Here is a 16,138-nt window from a genome sequence, read left to right as displayed (position 1 = left end):
ATCTCTTGGTATCTGGGTGGGGCTGGTTTCAGGACTCCCAGTGATTTTAACATCGGCAGCTGCTCAGCATTGCATAAAATGGTGTCGTGCTTTCGTATGACCTATACATTGCTTGTGTACTTGAGTTATCTGAGGGTTACTTGTAGCCTAACAAATAGCAAGTGCTGTGGAAGTAGTTGCCCTACTAGATTATTTTGGGAGCAGTACCAAGAGTGTATGCCCAGTACAATTCCAAATTATTTTCAACCAGGTTTTGTTTCTTTAATCCATGTTGGTTCAGTACACAGAGCTGACCTATAATAACCTATGGATACGTAATGAATTGAACTACAAAATGTAAGAGACAGGGCTAGGGAGATGGCTCAGGTGGGTAAGAGCTTTTGATGTGCAAGCATGAAGACTTGATTTCATCCCCAGCAGCTATGCAAAAAGCTGGGCGTGGCTACACGAGCAGCTGTAATTCCATTGGAAGACTCGCTGCGACACTATGCTACTTGCTTTTGAGAGCATGCTTAATGGGAGCAAACTAATTGGGGCAATATATTCGGTTCGTTAATCGATTGCTTCTAATTTTACTCACCGATAATGATTTTATAAAAGTAACATTGTCAGCCCAACAGTAAGGCTGAGGCAGGAGGAATAGCCTGGTATATACAGTGAATCTTAATGCTAGCCTGGGGTCACAGTGTGGGTTGTGTCTTGACAAACCTGTAAACTGTATCTGTATCTATCTTTATATATTATATACACACACACATAAGTATTTGTATGGTGGATGCATGCCTACATACATGCATTTTTCATGTGTGTGAGTTCAGGTGGTTCAGCGTGTGTATGGAGGTCAGAGGATAGCCTTCAGTGTACATGACTGCCTTCCCTCTTGTTGAAGACAGGGAGGCTGATACTTCTGGGAACTCTCCTGTCTGCACTTCCCAATGCTCTCCATCAACACTGGGATTTCACACACGTTCCTTGGTGTCTGGCTTTATGCAGATTCTGGAGATAAGAACTCAGGTCCTCATCAGTACATGGCCAACAACTTATCCGCTGAGTCTGTAATTTGTAGAAGTAATTTCTTCCACTGTTCCTACCCTTGCTCGGGCACGTGTGTCAGGCAATTATCTATAAAAATACTCCTTTTGAAATAGGAAACATCTCTGTGGCAGTGTGTTATATAATGTGACAGCTACACTGTTTCCAGATAAGTTACTCCCAGGTTGAAACTTGAAGCTGACACGTTCTTTGCTCCTGGCCAGCGGGATCATTAATCTTTGGTTTCAGTGGCCTGCCCATTCAATGGTCAGTCGTGAAGGAAATGACCGAAACATTATTGACTTCCCGTCCCATTGGGTTTCCTAGCACATAACACGGTAATGGTCACCTTCTCCCCACTGACAGAATATACTTTCATTCCTGTTCTCGGTGGGTCAGTATTGTGGTGTCTTCTTTCAGCCTGGCCTGCAGAGCTCTGGCCACTGATAGATTTATTGATGCCTCCTTTTCTTTAATACCTTGACTGCCCAATTTCCATAATTCTGGATTCTTCTATGATTAACATTCTTTTTCTAGAATGAGCGTCTATATTTCTCTTTTCCATCTCCCCCCAACCCCATTCCCACAGTTCAAACCTTTATAGTCTTGGGGAATGTTTAGGTGGAAAGTGATGTCAGAGCATTCAAAAAAAATAGAATATTCCTCAGTTCTCCTGTAGGTCACTCATAAGGAAAAGCAGGATAAAATAGTAAAAGGAGGCTGGAATTTGTAGATGGGTCTTCTCTAAGATTTCCTTGTCTTTGTTAAAGGTCCCATGATTTTATTTTGCACTTAACACATTTATACAGGTGTGTAAGGTCACCCAGTGGGTGCGATGTAAAATGATCAAGCTAGCATTTCTTCTCAAACATTCATTTCTGAGTGCAGGAGACTCTCAGATTCTCTAGTTATTGTGTGAAATTACCATAAATTGCCTTGGACTAGTCACTCAGAGTAGGAAGATTAAAACTAATTCCTACTTTCTGGCTGTCGGTATGCCATTGCCCCACCCCTTTGTCCCCCCTTCTCCTCTATGGGTCCATCATTGGCGTTCAGTTTAATATACCCTGAGTCCCAAATGTTCTATATGGTAACTTCCTCTCTGTATTTACTCCAGATATTACTGGCTACAGAATAACCACCACCCCCACAAACGGGCAGCAGGGAACCGCTTTGGAAGAAGTGGTTCATGCCGATCAGAGTTCCTGCACTTTTGAAAACCTGAATCCTGGCCTGGAGTACAATGTCAGTGTTTACACTGTCAAAGATGACAAGGAAAGTGCCCCTATCTCTGATACCGTCATCCCAGGTAATAGAAAAATAAGCTGCTCTCCTCAGAGAGGCAGTTTGAGTAGCAGTGGGGATTAGCATCTTAATCCCAGATAGCTGAGTGTGTCCCATACAGTTGGGATTTAATGCCACCCTCCCAGTGCGCTCTCCAAAAATCCCACAAAGCCAAAAAGCAACTGTTTGGATGAAGGCTTTTTCCTGTTACCTCTGCTTCACTCTCTGTGCTTCCCCGGGATGCTGTTTGTTGCCATGGGTACGTGATGAGTGCAGCCATGGCATTAACTCTGTACTGTTTGCTCACATGGAAAGATTACTAAACAGTGTCGCGTGTCTGTACCCAGTGCTGACAGGCTAAAAGTAATGTGGTAAATGCATCCCACTGGGGCATTTGTGCCCGGCTTTTACAATCCATATCCACCTCCAACGGTTATCTAGAAAACAGTCTTTGTCTCCATATGTGAGCAGTGAAACACACTTGGTTGACAATCCAAATCTTTATCTTGCCGCTTCTAATCCTTTTTAAAATTGGAAGTGGGGTGAAAATGACAGAAAGGAAGGAAGTAAAGGCCAGGCCTCCAGGGCTTGCTTTCTTCTGAATTGAAAGACAGAGTAACAAAGGCCCGGCTAGGGACAGGTTCATTGTTTGTCCCAAGTCTTCTGCAGAATGAAAGCACTGGTCAGACTCTCTTACCCTCTGCAGTATTTTGTTATGCATTTATGAATACTAATTAAATTACATGAATTAAAATGTTGGCAGTGGAATGGGCTCAGTGCTCAATGCTGGCTGGCCTTGGCCTGACTGTGCGTTTGAGTGGCACATTCACAACATATATTAATACCAGGGTCATGATGCCGTCGTGAGTTTTGAACGTGGAAAATAAGTCAATTAACCAGCCAATTTTTTTTAAACCTTTGTAAGATTTTATTTCTTTTTAACTGAACGTTTTGTGTTCTTCCTCCCCCATCATGGCCAGTGTCTTTTACAGATAAGTTCAGGTTCTGAGAATGATTTTGACATTGGCCATGTATTTGTGGCTCTTTCTTTAAGCACTTGAGAAGTTAAAACTACCATTTGGGGACATTTTCTAAATGGAAGAAAGCCCCTAAAAGAATCTGGTAACCCGCATTATTCTCCCAGGGAAGCAAATTTACTTATGATGTTTGGGAAGTCTTTTCAAATAATTTGGGACACATTGCATATACCATCATTGCTTGACCATTCTGTCGATTTCACTACCGGTCACCTGATGTACACTGCTTTATTTTTTCCTCTTTTTTTGCTCTACTTTTCCTTTGCCTCCCCTTTGCTTCATAACTCAATAGAGGTGCCCCAGCTCACTGACCTAAGCTTTGTTGATATAACTGACTCAAGCATCGGCCTGAGGTGGACCCCGCTAAACTCTTCCACCATTATCGGGTACCGAATCACAGTAGTTGCGGCAGGAGAAGGGATCCCCATTTTTGAAGATTTTGTGGACTCCTCAGTAGGATACTACACAGTTACAGGGCTGGAACCCGGCATTGACTATGACATCAGCGTTATCACTCTCATTAATGGCGGAGAGAGTGCCCCTACTACACTGACACAGCAAACGGGTGAATCTTGAAGTCTTCTGTGTTTGAGACATGGATGGTGTTGCATGCTGCTCAACCGCTGTGGTTAAATTTGGATGTTGCCAAGGAGAAGCCAGCGATTGGCCATGGGGATGGAGACAGGGCACATTCAAAGATAAGGGATACATTAGCCTAACTGCATGAAGACATTATAAATAGTCTCGTGCACTTTCATTCAAAGTACAAACAGATGTGAAGATGAAGGACTCTAGATCTCTGATTTACGAAGTGCAAAGTAGATTGAATTTACAGATCTTTGAGCTGTTCTGTTCTAAAGTATGGCTATGGAACCGAATGACGAAAACCTGTTCATACCAAGACACACCTCCAAAATGCACCGCTGTGTGCTTCCTCTTACCTTTTGATAAGTTCCCACGATCCTTTGTAGCTAATAAAACACCCATCAAAAATTAGGGTGGAGCAGACGGGGAGTTCTCAGAGTAGGAAGACGGTGAACCATAGGGCCTTCTAGACAGTTGCTGTGCAGGATAAAGAAACTCCTCTTTAACCACAGTCTAGAGACGAGCATGCAACATCTTAAAGGTTCTCTGCCCTGCATGGGAAGAAACATTGCTGAGAACCACTGTGCATGAACCCCCTCACTTGTGAGTAGAGTTCACTGAATGACATTACGGCAATGCAGTAGTGTGTAGATACTCTGGGGAAACTGAGGACCCCTTGTCTTTTCTGTCTGCGTGCATGTGTTTCTTCGGAAGTACCGCTCTGTGTCTTTGCTGTGTGGCAACTTAAGCCTCTTCAGCCTGGGATAAAAATCTTCCGTGGTATCAATGTACTAAAACAATAACAACCACGATACAAAGCCAACCTATTTGAAAGTAGATTACAATTCTTTAAAATGCATTGATCATGGCAGAAAGGTTAAAGGGGCCTAACAGTGTTCTCTATAGTGTTTTGTTCATTATTTTGTTTTTTAACAGTAGTGTATCATGATCTAGATTAGATTAGACTGTTTGCATGACTGTAACTGTTTCTTTTCTGCATGAGATACTGGTTTTTACCTTTTCAGCTACTGTTTTTAGCTTTGACTTTAAAATTGCATTAACTCAATTTTCCTTATTTGAAATCAGCCGTCCCTCCTCCCACGGATCTGCGATTCACCAATATCGGTCCGGACACTATGCGGGTCACTTGGGCCCCGCCTCCGTCCATTGAGCTAACCAACCTCTTGGTGCGCTACTCACCTGTGAAGAACGAGGAGGATGTGGCAGAGCTGTCCATTTCACCCTCAGACAACGCCGTGGTCCTAACAAGTACGCGCTCGAACGTAGCTGGTTCAGTAGACACTTATCTGGAGCACAATGAGTGGATTCTAAATTCTCAGGGAGGAAAGCCTAGGAGAAAGGAGAGTTGTAACAGAGGAACACACTGTAAACCGTGAAAGATGAAACGTTTCTGCTAGAGTGGCAAACCTTTGATCGCTACAAATCTTAGTGGAATGCACCAACTGTGAACTGGCAAGGTGTCAAACACTTTCTGCTCAAGCACACAGAAATAAGTGACTGCCAAATGAATTCTGTAACCAAGGAAAGAGTGAGAATCATGGGGATCAGCCTGTCTGGGTTATTGTCCTTTTTTGGGTGATATACCACCAGCAGGTGATCTATTTAGCATTAGAAAACTTAGAATCAATTTTGTGTGGAGAAAGGCAGAAGAAGTTTAGTTCATAATCAGAAAACACGTGTTTGCACAATTTCTCTGAAGCCTGAGAGTTTAGAAAACAACTGACATTTATTAGACAATTTATAGAAGTCCTCTCTTCTGGGTTCCTACTGGAAAAGAATATTTTGAATTAAAGAGAACAGAGGTTGCAACATTGTAGAAAGATGTGTAAGTACACGGGTTCTACATGAGAAGACCTAGTTACATTTAGGTCCATTCACAAATATGGTGAGAAAACCCACTCTCCCTTTCAGATGTGTCTCAGAAAGTGAGATACAAAGGGGCAGCATGACTGGTCTCCTATCTCATTTTGTGACTAAGGACCAGAGGACCCAGATATTTAACTAGATTGTGACCACAAGGCCATTTCTGCTGACTCAGTAGGAACCACTTTGTCCCAAATCACACGTTGGCACCAGTTTAGTCAAACCCTGTCACGTGTTAATTGTGTATCTTAAGGGCACGTGTACTCTGTTCCCAGAGGGTATGATGGTAAGACAGTCTTTTGCCATCACAGGCTCCGGGAGCTCATATATCTATGGCTATGTTAATGCTACCTTTTGGGAAGGCATGACCAAGGATGAGTGTCTGAAGTTCACTGCCAATGCTCTTGGTGTTGGCTATGGAACAGTGGAGGAGTGATCTGCTTGGCAGCCATTGAAGAGTCAGGGGTAGCGCGGCAGGTGCTTTTGGGAGACCAGATCCCCAAGTTCACCATTGCCACTTCTCCACCTCCCTGAAGCCTAGGATTCTAGGGTGTCGTAAAGGATACCCATCCTGACGCACGAGCTAAGAAACCATTTGTTAAAGAGGAAAAAAAGAGTCATGCTAATGCTATGACCCCAAAGGAACTTCCTCTGAAAGACGTTATCCTTACCCTATTTTAAAGATTAAGCAGTTTGGGGCAGTGTAGCGAACCTAGGGGAACTGGATATGTTCATTGTCTTGAAATCATTGATGGCATGGAGGACACACGTCAAGCTTTGTCCAACTGTGCATCTTAACATTCTCTAGCACGGAAGCCGCCGACTGCCTCATACGGTGGTTGTGATGGGTAGACGGTAATGTAGACTCCCAGAAAACTTTCATCAGTGGCCCTCACAGATGCCCTTTCGAGTGGATGAAAGGGATATTGATGCCCTGTGTTTACACTTGACTGAGTTCCATTTATACCTGTGGGACTGGGGGGCTGACAGAGGCACAGGACAAAGTGGCCCTTCCTTGCAGATTATTTCCAGATGCAGATGCTCATTTAGCTACAGGTAGGCTATGGGACCAAATGCGTGGACATTTTATCAGAGGAAGGAGTCCAGGGAGCGCTGTGCTTTCTCATGCTCTCAAGGTTAAAGCAAATCCCACTTGCCTCTTCAGATCTCCTGCCTGGGACTGAGTACTTAGTCAGTGTCTCCAGCGTGTACGAACAGCATGAGAGCATCCCTCTCAGAGGAAGACAGAAAACAGGTGAGCCATGTTGACAACCCCCGGCTACCAGCTTTAAGCAACGGAATGATAGGTCGAGTCTGAAAAAATGCGTCTCCACCTTTTGTGGGGTTGGTACATTACTTTTTATTAATCAATCAATCAATTTCAGTTATCATAGAGGAGTGTTTTCACATGCTCTGTTGACCTACCTCTTCCGTTCCTCTCCTTGCCCTCCTGCCACCCTTCCTGGTCCCCTTCCTCTCTGTAGTAATGTACAACCCCCCTTTTCCGCTCTCATGTCACCTTGTCACCTCTATTCTCTGACCCTTTTCAACCTCTCCCACTTAAGGCATCTTCTTTTCTCCCCACATTCCCTTTTCAGGATCTATTCTCTGCACATGTGTGTAGATGCTCCGTACACACATGAAAAATTAAAATCTAGGATCCACATATGCGGAAACTCATTATTTGTCTTTCTGAGGCTGGATGGCTTTGTTTTATATAATAATGTTACTTTGTTTAACATGACAATGGAGTTCCCTCTGTTTCCTGGTGAATGTCACTGGGTTCTTATCCTAGTTAGAGTTGTTGTGCTGGCTTTCATAAAACACCAGGATCAATAGGAAATTGGGGAGGGAAGGGCTTATTCGCCTTACACTTCCACACTTTAGTCCGTCACTGAAGGAAGTCAGGACAGGAACTCAAGCAGGGGAGGAACCTGGAGGCAGGAGCTGATGCAGAGGCCATGGAGGGTGCTGTTTACTAGCTTGCTCCCCATGGCTTGCTCAGTCTGCTTTATTATAGAATCCAGGACCATGAGCCCAGAAAAGGCACATCCACAATGGGTTGGGCCCTCCCCTGTCAATCACTCATAAAGCGAAAGCCCTACAAGCTTGCCTATAGCCTGATCTTAATAGAGGCATTTTCTTAATTAAAAGTTCCTTCCTCTTAGATAGCTTTTGCTTGTGTCAATGCTAAAGCCCTTGGAAATATCAGTATTTCGGTATAATGTAGAAACTGACTTTGAAAAAGAAAAAGAAGACATGCGTGTGTAAACCGATTGAGGTCAGCTATCGGTACCGCATAGCAGGGTCTGTCGTGTCCCCCCACATCGTCCTGGATGTCTAAACTGGTGGTTGTTGTCTTTTGCTCCCCTCCTTGGGTGGGAAAAACAGGTCTGGACTCCCCAACTGGTTTTGATTCTTCTGATGTCACCGCCAACTCATTCACCGTCCACTGGGTGGCTCCTCGGGCCCCCATCACCGGCTACATCATCCGCCATCACGCCGAGCATTCTGCCGGAAGACCCAGGCAAGACCGAGTGCCGCCCTCAAGGAATTCTATCACCCTCACCAACCTTAATCCGGGCACGGAGTACATTGTCACCATCATTGCTGTTAATGGCAGAGAGGAGAGCCCCCCACTGATTGGCCAGCAATCCACGGGTAATGTTGTTTTTTAATCTGCAAAGAAATTCCCTGGTGTGGAATTCCTATGGTTCCGTGTAGGCTATGAGAGAGCTTCATGCCTTCTGAGTCTGCATCCCTGGAAAAGTAGACGGTGGCAGGAGACACTCAAAAAGCAGTGATGGAACCAGGCACTGCAGTGCACGCCTGCCTTTGATCCCAGCACTCGGGAGGCTGAGGCAGGTGGATCTCTACAGAGTGAGTTCCAGACCAGCCAGAGTTATACAATGAGACCCTGTGTCTCAATGAAAAGGGGAAGAGGGCAGTGATAGCCTGTGTGTGTGTGGCAAAAAATTTCTCCCTCTAAGAATACATTTGAAAAGAATTTTTTTTTCTTCGGAGAAATTGTCACTTGATTTGGCTATGCTCTGGTGATCTTGCTGGTCAGTTTTTATTTCTGATGTTTTGAGAGAGTCTCCTAGCCCACACTGACCCAGGACTGATGTAGCCCGGGCTTAATCTAAGATCCTTCGCCTTGACTTCTGGGTGCTGGCCTTAGAGGCATGAGCTACTATTGGATCTTTATTGGTTTTTAAGAAGATTGCATTCAAAACATAATGTGGTACCAAATTTAGTGTAAACCTATGATTTTTTTTTCTTTTAAGGTTGGGCTTGGTAGCACAGATGCGTATGTAATCACAGATACTTGGGAGGCTGGGACAGGAAGGCCCTCCTTGTCTGCTGAGAGTTCAAAGTTAGCCTGTGCAGTTCAGTGAGGCCTTTTCTTGAGATAAATAAAAGTTTTTTAAAAGGCTGCGATGGGTGTCGCACACTGGTAGAGTGCTTTGTGTGGTGCGAGTCAGGCTAGACTATGTCTTTAAGCACAGATAGATATATTTTCAGGGACAGTGATTAGGAGACCTGTTATCAAAACCATCTGTGGCTTAGCTCTGAATAGGGGTGCGCGTGACCACTTTCCAAATAGCACATAGTTAAGCATGCATGGGTGGGATCTCAGTCCCAGGCCAGCCTGGTCGACAAAGCGAGTTCCAGGACAGACGGGGCTGTTAACACAAACTCTGTCTCAAAGAAGAAAAAGAAAAAAGAAAAAAAAAAGTGCGTGGGTGGGGGTGCCTCTGTAGGTTTTTGTTGTTGTTTTAACTTATGTGATTTAAATTGTTTTCCAAAGAAAATGGTGAGGAAAAAGAATTCACAATTCCCTTGACCTCTCCATAGATTTCCATTCTGCTAATTCCGTGTTGCATTTAGATGTTTGTATGAAGGAAATGTAACCGTTATGTAGGAAAAGACAAAGAGTGGATCTGAGCTTTCTTTGGAAGTTATAGCCATGTCATTTTCCTGTGATTTTTCTAGTTTCCGATGTCCCGAGAGATCTGGAGGTCATCGCTTCCACCCCCACCAGCCTGCTCATCAGTTGGGAACCCCCCGCCGTCTCTGTGCGCTATTACAGAATCACCTATGGAGAGACAGGTCTGTAGACTGTGGGCCATCTCACCCTATGGGATCAGGGTCCAGGAGGGTAACTTGGAAATCTGACAGTGGGTGCAGGAGTAAATGCTAGCAGGCCCACTTAGAAAACCTCTTTTTCTTTTTTTCTCTTCAAATATGCATTGGAGCTGTGTTTAATTGACTATAATATTAAGTTCAAGGGTTGTTCATGCACTACAGCTGGGGTAGAGAGCAGAACTGAGAGAAAGAATTCATATATTCACAAATATTATCTCGTTGGTAACTCTTACTATTTTTTCTTTTCAGTGTTTTCTTTTTTCTTTTCTTTTCTTTTTTTTTTTTTTTTTGGTTCTTTCTTTTTTCGGAGCTGGGGACCGAACCCAGGGCCTTGCGCTTCCTAGGCAAGCGCTCTACCACTGAGCTAAATCCCCAACCTGCAGTGTTTTCTAAATTTAACAAATATTCTGTTAACCCTTTTGTAAAGAATGCATTTCATTCCATTTTGGGTCGAGTGACCCACATTCTTGTCCCCCTTTTCTATTTAATTTTAAAAAATTGATTAAAAATATAATTATATCATTTTTTCCTTCCCTTTCCTCTTCTAAACCATTCCAGGCCCCTCTCCCACCACTTCTCAATTTTGTGGCCTCTTTGTCTTACACACACACACACACACACACACACACACACACACACACACACACACGCATGTACATCCAACACATATGTATAACTACAACCTACTGAGGCTGTTTAGTGTTACTTATGTGGATGTGATTTCAGGGCTGACTACTTGGTATTTTATTATCAACCAGGGAGCTCATTCCTGGGGATTTCTTTACCTTTTGCCTGTTAATCTACAACTCAGTGACATTTTAACCCAGGGATGTTAAAATGTCATTAGCTTGAGCGTTCTCCTGGTTTTTATATACTTATCAGGCCTTCCTTACTACACGCATAAATACACTTGCCTGTTCCGGCTAGGTTAAAGCAGCCTGATCTCTTTATGAAGGAACCTGCAAGCCCAGTGATTTACAGACTGCTTTAGATGTTCTAATAATATTGGAGTCACTCATGGCTTCTCAAATTCTCTACTTACTAACTCCTTTTACACAGGAGGAAATAGCCCTGTCCAGGAATTCACTGTGCCCGGAAGCAAGTCCACCGCCACCATCAACAACATTAAACCAGGAGCAGACTACACCATCACCCTGTATGCTGTCACTGGCCGTGGGGACAGTCCAGCCAGCAGCAAGCCAGTTTCCATCAATTATCAAACAGGTAAAGATTTCTCTTCTGGGGTAACACAGGGTTATTTATGAAGATGGTCATCCCAGATAATATATCTATGTCTATATCTATATTTATATATCATCATGTTAAGTTATAAAGCTTATTGTTGAATATGATTTTACTGCAGCATGCTAAATTGTTTTTCATTTTTAGTATATATGTTATATATTATATCAAATATATATATCTCAATATATATCCATATATATATCTCAAATGCTATATCACTGAACTATACACTCCACCCTGTAGCTAACTAACAACACCTACAAGTAATAGAATCTCGAGACAAATGTACAAAGAAGACCCTGAGAGCAGACATTTTCGTCTGTTTTTAACTGCTACAGTCATTTATCTACCATAGACATAGAGAGTATTCATAAATACTTGTAAAAAGTGACTCAGGGGTTGACTGAATAGGAGACAAAGGCCTGCCAGACATTCAGTGTTTGGTTTGTGGAATGAAGGAATCAGGTTGAAACTAGTTGTCATAGTGTCTGGATGCATGGCTTCCCTTCTTCAAGCTGATGCCTTTCTTCTTGTCAGAAGAAGCCTCTGCAGTTCATTCACAGAAGCAAAGGTCATTTGCATGCACTCTAGAACTACAGGCAAGGGCGTGTCCAGTCCTGCCCCCAAGTACTGGGATGTCAGTGCTTTCTTTTGTCCTTACAGAAATTGACAAGCCATCCCAGATGCAGGTGACGGATGTCCAGGACAACAGCATCAGTGTCAGGTGGCTGCCTTCAACTTCTCCTGTGACAGGTTACAGAGTGACCACCGCTCCCAAAAATGGCCTAGGACCAACAAAATCTCAAACTGTCAGTCCAGGTAAGAATAACCAGAATGTTACACCATGCAAGATAAACACAGTAGGAGCTCAGAAGTTTCCGTTTGAAGTGAGTGTCCTATGTGGTGTTTGTATGGTGCTCCCATTCACAGACTGTTGTCATTGTACAGTTCTCCCATTCACAGACTGTTGTCATTGTACGGTGCTCCCATTCATAGACTGTTGTCATTGTACAGTTCTCCCATTCACAGACTGTTGTCATTGTACAGTTCTCCCATTCACAGACTGTTGTCATTGTACAGTTCTCCCATTCATAGACTGTTGTCATTGTACGGTGCTCCCATTCATAGACTGTTGTCATTGTACGGTGCTCCCATTCACAGACTGTTGTCATTGTACAGTTCTCCCATTCACAGACTGTTGTCATTGTACAGTTCTCCCATTCACAGACTGTTGACATTGTACAGTGCTCCCATTCACAGACTGTTGACATTGTATGGTGCTCCCATTCATAGACTGCTGCCATTGTATGGTGCTCCCATTCACAGACTGTTCACAGGACAAGCATTGGTATCCATGTATTTTAGGTTTTATTTTTTTTTCTACTGTCCTGGGTAGTAGTATGGAAACTATTTAAATCCTTAGTCACTAGGAAGAGAAGGATGTACTGACCCTGCAGAACCTTCTAGATCTGATGTTCCTATTATATAAAATGGCTTGCAAGATACATGATCTCAAGGCAATTTCTTAAGATCAATTTAATTTCTTTCTTTATTCAAGAATAGCCTCATTAATTAGGGGGCACGGTGTTAAGCTGTAAAGCTTACTGTTGAATATAATTCTACTGCAGCATGCCAAGTTGTTTTTGAGACTGGATCTCATGAAGTTTGTGCTGGCCTGGACTGCATCACGTAGGCAAAGACGACATTAAACTTCTGATCTTCTTGTCTGTATCTCTTAAGTGCTAGCACTCCGGGCACACAGTTTACTGTACTACTCACTATCAAAGCTGGGTTTGTTCATGGGAACAGCATTCTGCTAATGAGGCCACGCTCCCCAGCCCCAATGTTGTTACCAATGGACAAGTTTTCCTAAGAGGAAAGAGGCATCTGGCTTTTCCAAGTGGAATGGGTGTTTCATGACTGATCAGCAGATGAAAATCATAGAGTCCGCACCTGCTTCTCACTGAGCTCTTAGGCGTGTCTTGGGTGGCTTTCTGGACCTACAATTGCTTCCCTTTCCCTTCCAGATCAAACAGAAATGACCATTGAAGGTTTGCAACCCACCGTGGAGTATGTGGTTAGTGTCTATGCTCAGAACCGGAACGGAGAAAGCCAGCCCCTGGTTCAGACTGCAGTGACCAGTACGTAACCAACGCTCAGTCTCTACCTCCAAAGTCATATTGTTCTCGGGTGTTTCAGTCCCCCCTGCACATCTCATGCCATTCTATCCAGGGAGGGCAGTGTGTCAGCTGGTTCATATCTTGAGATGAGCCCTTGGCAAACATTCTTCTTGGTGCCACATAGTGAGCTTGCAGGAAAAATCATTGTAGCGTTGCCGTCAATGGCTGCTGTGCTTTGAATCTCCTTCGCTTAAATGGCCTCGGCAAAAATCTTATTTGCTTTTAGCAAATCTATGAAATATTTCTCCAGGGCCTACTTTTTCTATGACTGGATGGATGGTAACGTTGACGGTAGCACACCCCGAAAAGTGGTTATGTTTGAAGGACTGTGGCTGGGTCAGCATTTTAATAGAAAGACTTAACAGAGGGAGAAAGAAGACTCTGAGATGGATTATGTGTATGGCTTGAAAAGTCAACTTTACCATTTCCAAGATGTAGAAAATCCAGGTCTTTGAGACTAACATCACATTGCAAAATCAAATCTAGAATATCTTTACGTTGATGCAAGGAAATTTCCTTTGTGGAGATTTTTTTTCAGGGTGTCCGCGTGCCTCGCTCACACCTGTGTTTTAATGGGTAACGTGACACCGCATACGCTAAACCTCAAAAAGGGAAAAGAAAGCCTTTTAAGCAAATGTGTCAGGCGACTTTCTCTTATAATCGTGTGATAATTGGAATGTAATTCATCAAAGAAAATGGTATCTGCAGAACTGCTTTGCATGGTATAAGAAAATGCTTGTTTCCCAACTTGCTTTTCACATAACCTCTTACCATTAATTTGCCTAACAGACATTGACCGCCCTAAAGGACTGGCATTCACTGATGTGGATGTCGATTCCATCAAAATTGCCTGGGAAAGCCCACAGGGGCAAGTTTCCAGGTACAGGGTGACCTACTCAAGCCCTGAGGATGGAATCCATGAGCTTTTCCCTGCGCCTGATGGTGACGAGGACACGGCAGAGCTGCACGGCCTCAGGCCGGGTTCTGAGTACACAGTCAGTGTGGTTGCCTTGCACGGTGGCATGGAGAGCCAGCCCCTGATTGGAGTCCAGTCCACAGGTATATCGGTGACTGCACCGCTGGGTGCTTCTGGGAGCAGTGGCTTTACGCCTTGCTGACGTCATACTTTACCGGGCTAATGATTCCCACGTAAGGGAGAGTGGGAAAACGCCCTCGAAGTCATAGGAAGGGCCCTCTTTAACGAGGAATGGTAGCATACCATAAAAGTTAGGTTATATTTAGTGAACTAAGTCTATTCAGAAGAAATTTAAAGTAGCTAAGCATATATGTGCAAATGTATACTAAATATATATATTTAAAGACTATAAAGCAAGACATTTGAAGATGATACTACATTGTGGATTATTTCCTAAGTGATCCACACTCCCTCTCCACACATGAAGTAAGAGAGCTCACTCTGAGAATTGACCCTAAGCCAGGCATTTCCTGGCCACATGATCAGAGGACACATGGGAAAGGTCTTCTCTGGCTAGTTATCCTGTGCTGGGCCTTCATTTGCTTAAAGGATTATGATCCGATGCATAGGACAGAGTCATTAGGACAAGTGCTTCCCACAATCCTTTACCCTCTCATGCGTTACTTCTGGAGCAAGGTCGGAATGCTCAAAGCATATAGAGGTGACGGTCTGTGTTACCGCTCTCTGCTTCTCTTTCCTGCCTCTACTGTGAACCAATTTTCTTCTTATGCTGCTCCGCAGAGAATACTTCAGATTTAGCAGTGACATCTGCCGTGGGGTCCAAATAAAAGAGACAATAAAAACAATTCTGTCTCTTGGCTGGAATATTCTGTGAAATGGTTTCCCATACAAAGATAATTTATATAGAAAAAGGGCCATTGCCCTTCTTTTTCATACAATGGGGGGGGGGAATCAATTCTAATGACTAGTAAGGGAAATCAACTCTTGGTTTCTAAAGGGGTAGGGAGATGAGACCCAAAGTTTCTTGGAGTCCTGGCGTTTACCCAAGTGTTCCTGGTGGTTCTAGGAATTGCCGGTATGAGGTTCCGTTTTTATTATTTGTCTGTGCTGACTCTCTGCTGGGCCAGGGAGTCCATCAGCCTCTACATGGACAATCCGTTCTCCTTCTTAAAATTTGCTTTACCTCCCCTTTCCTCATTCCCTGTAAGATAACCTTTTAACCAATGACCATCCCGACAGCCATTCCTGCGCCAACCAATCTGAAGTTCACTCAGGTGTCACCCACCACCTTGACTGCCCAGTGGACAGCACCCAGTGTTAAGCTCACTGGCTACCGAGTGCGGGTGACCCCGAAGGAGAAGACAGGACCAATGAAAGAAATCAACCTTTCTCCAGACAGCACCTCCGTGATTGTGTCAGGGCTCATGGTAAGAAGTGAGCTTCTATCTGTGGAGCAGGGAAGTAGGTCATTTCGTAAAGATTATCAGGTGTCATCTCATAATAAATAAACCTAGTGTGCTTTCCTTCTACCATCAAATAAGTGCGTGACAAACGAGTACAATAGAATTCTTTTATGTTGACCCAGGATTTTCTAGATTACCTAAGATGGCTATTGGTCTAGAATGGTGTAAATAGCTTTGGATTTCATGCAGGTCTTTGACAGAAGTATTCCGCTTATTCTTTTATTTATTTTTTTCCGGGGCTGGGGATCGAACCCAGGACCTTGTACTTCCTAGGTAAACGCTCTACCACTGAGCCAAATCCCCAACCCCCGCTTATTCTTTTAAACGTGGTATTCTGTAGGG

At 43.7% G+C, this 16,138-nt stretch overlaps 1 protein-coding gene across 12 annotated transcripts in view; it reads left to right on the top strand.

The window, feature by feature from the left end:
- Positions 1-16,138, top strand: part of Fn1 (fibronectin 1) — a 68,694-nt gene that overhangs the window by 36,034 nt on the left and 16,522 nt on the right. For 3 of the 12 annotated variants that reach the window (NM_019143.2, XM_006245154.5, XM_006245150.5), the window contains exons 24-34: positions 2,150-2,341; positions 3,646-3,918; positions 5,025-5,207; positions 6,988-7,077; positions 8,214-8,483; positions 9,819-9,935; positions 11,031-11,195; positions 11,880-12,035; positions 13,244-13,357; positions 14,186-14,455; positions 15,573-15,760. In NM_019143.2, coding sequence (NP_062016.2) covers positions 2,150-2,341; positions 3,646-3,918; positions 5,025-5,207; positions 6,988-7,077; positions 8,214-8,483; positions 9,819-9,935; positions 11,031-11,195; positions 11,880-12,035; positions 13,244-13,357; positions 14,186-14,455; positions 15,573-15,760 — 2,018 coding nt within the window. The remainder of the gene's footprint in view (positions 1-2,149; positions 2,342-3,645; positions 3,919-5,024; positions 5,208-6,987; positions 7,078-8,213; positions 8,484-9,818; positions 9,936-11,030; positions 11,196-11,879; positions 12,036-13,243; positions 13,358-14,185; positions 14,456-15,572; positions 15,761-16,138) is intronic. The other 9 variants (XM_006245158.5, XM_006245153.5, XM_006245152.5 and 6 more) reach the window with 3 other exon arrangements.

The sequence above is a fragment of the Rattus norvegicus genome, chromosome 9 (genome assembly GCF_036323735.1).
Source record: "Rattus norvegicus strain BN/NHsdMcwi chromosome 9, GRCr8, whole genome shotgun sequence".
Lineage (NCBI taxonomy): Eukaryota > Metazoa > Chordata > Mammalia > Rodentia > Muridae > Rattus > Rattus norvegicus.
Note: the sequence above shows the minus strand (reverse complement) of the source record. Positions and strands in the feature narration are given on the sequence as shown.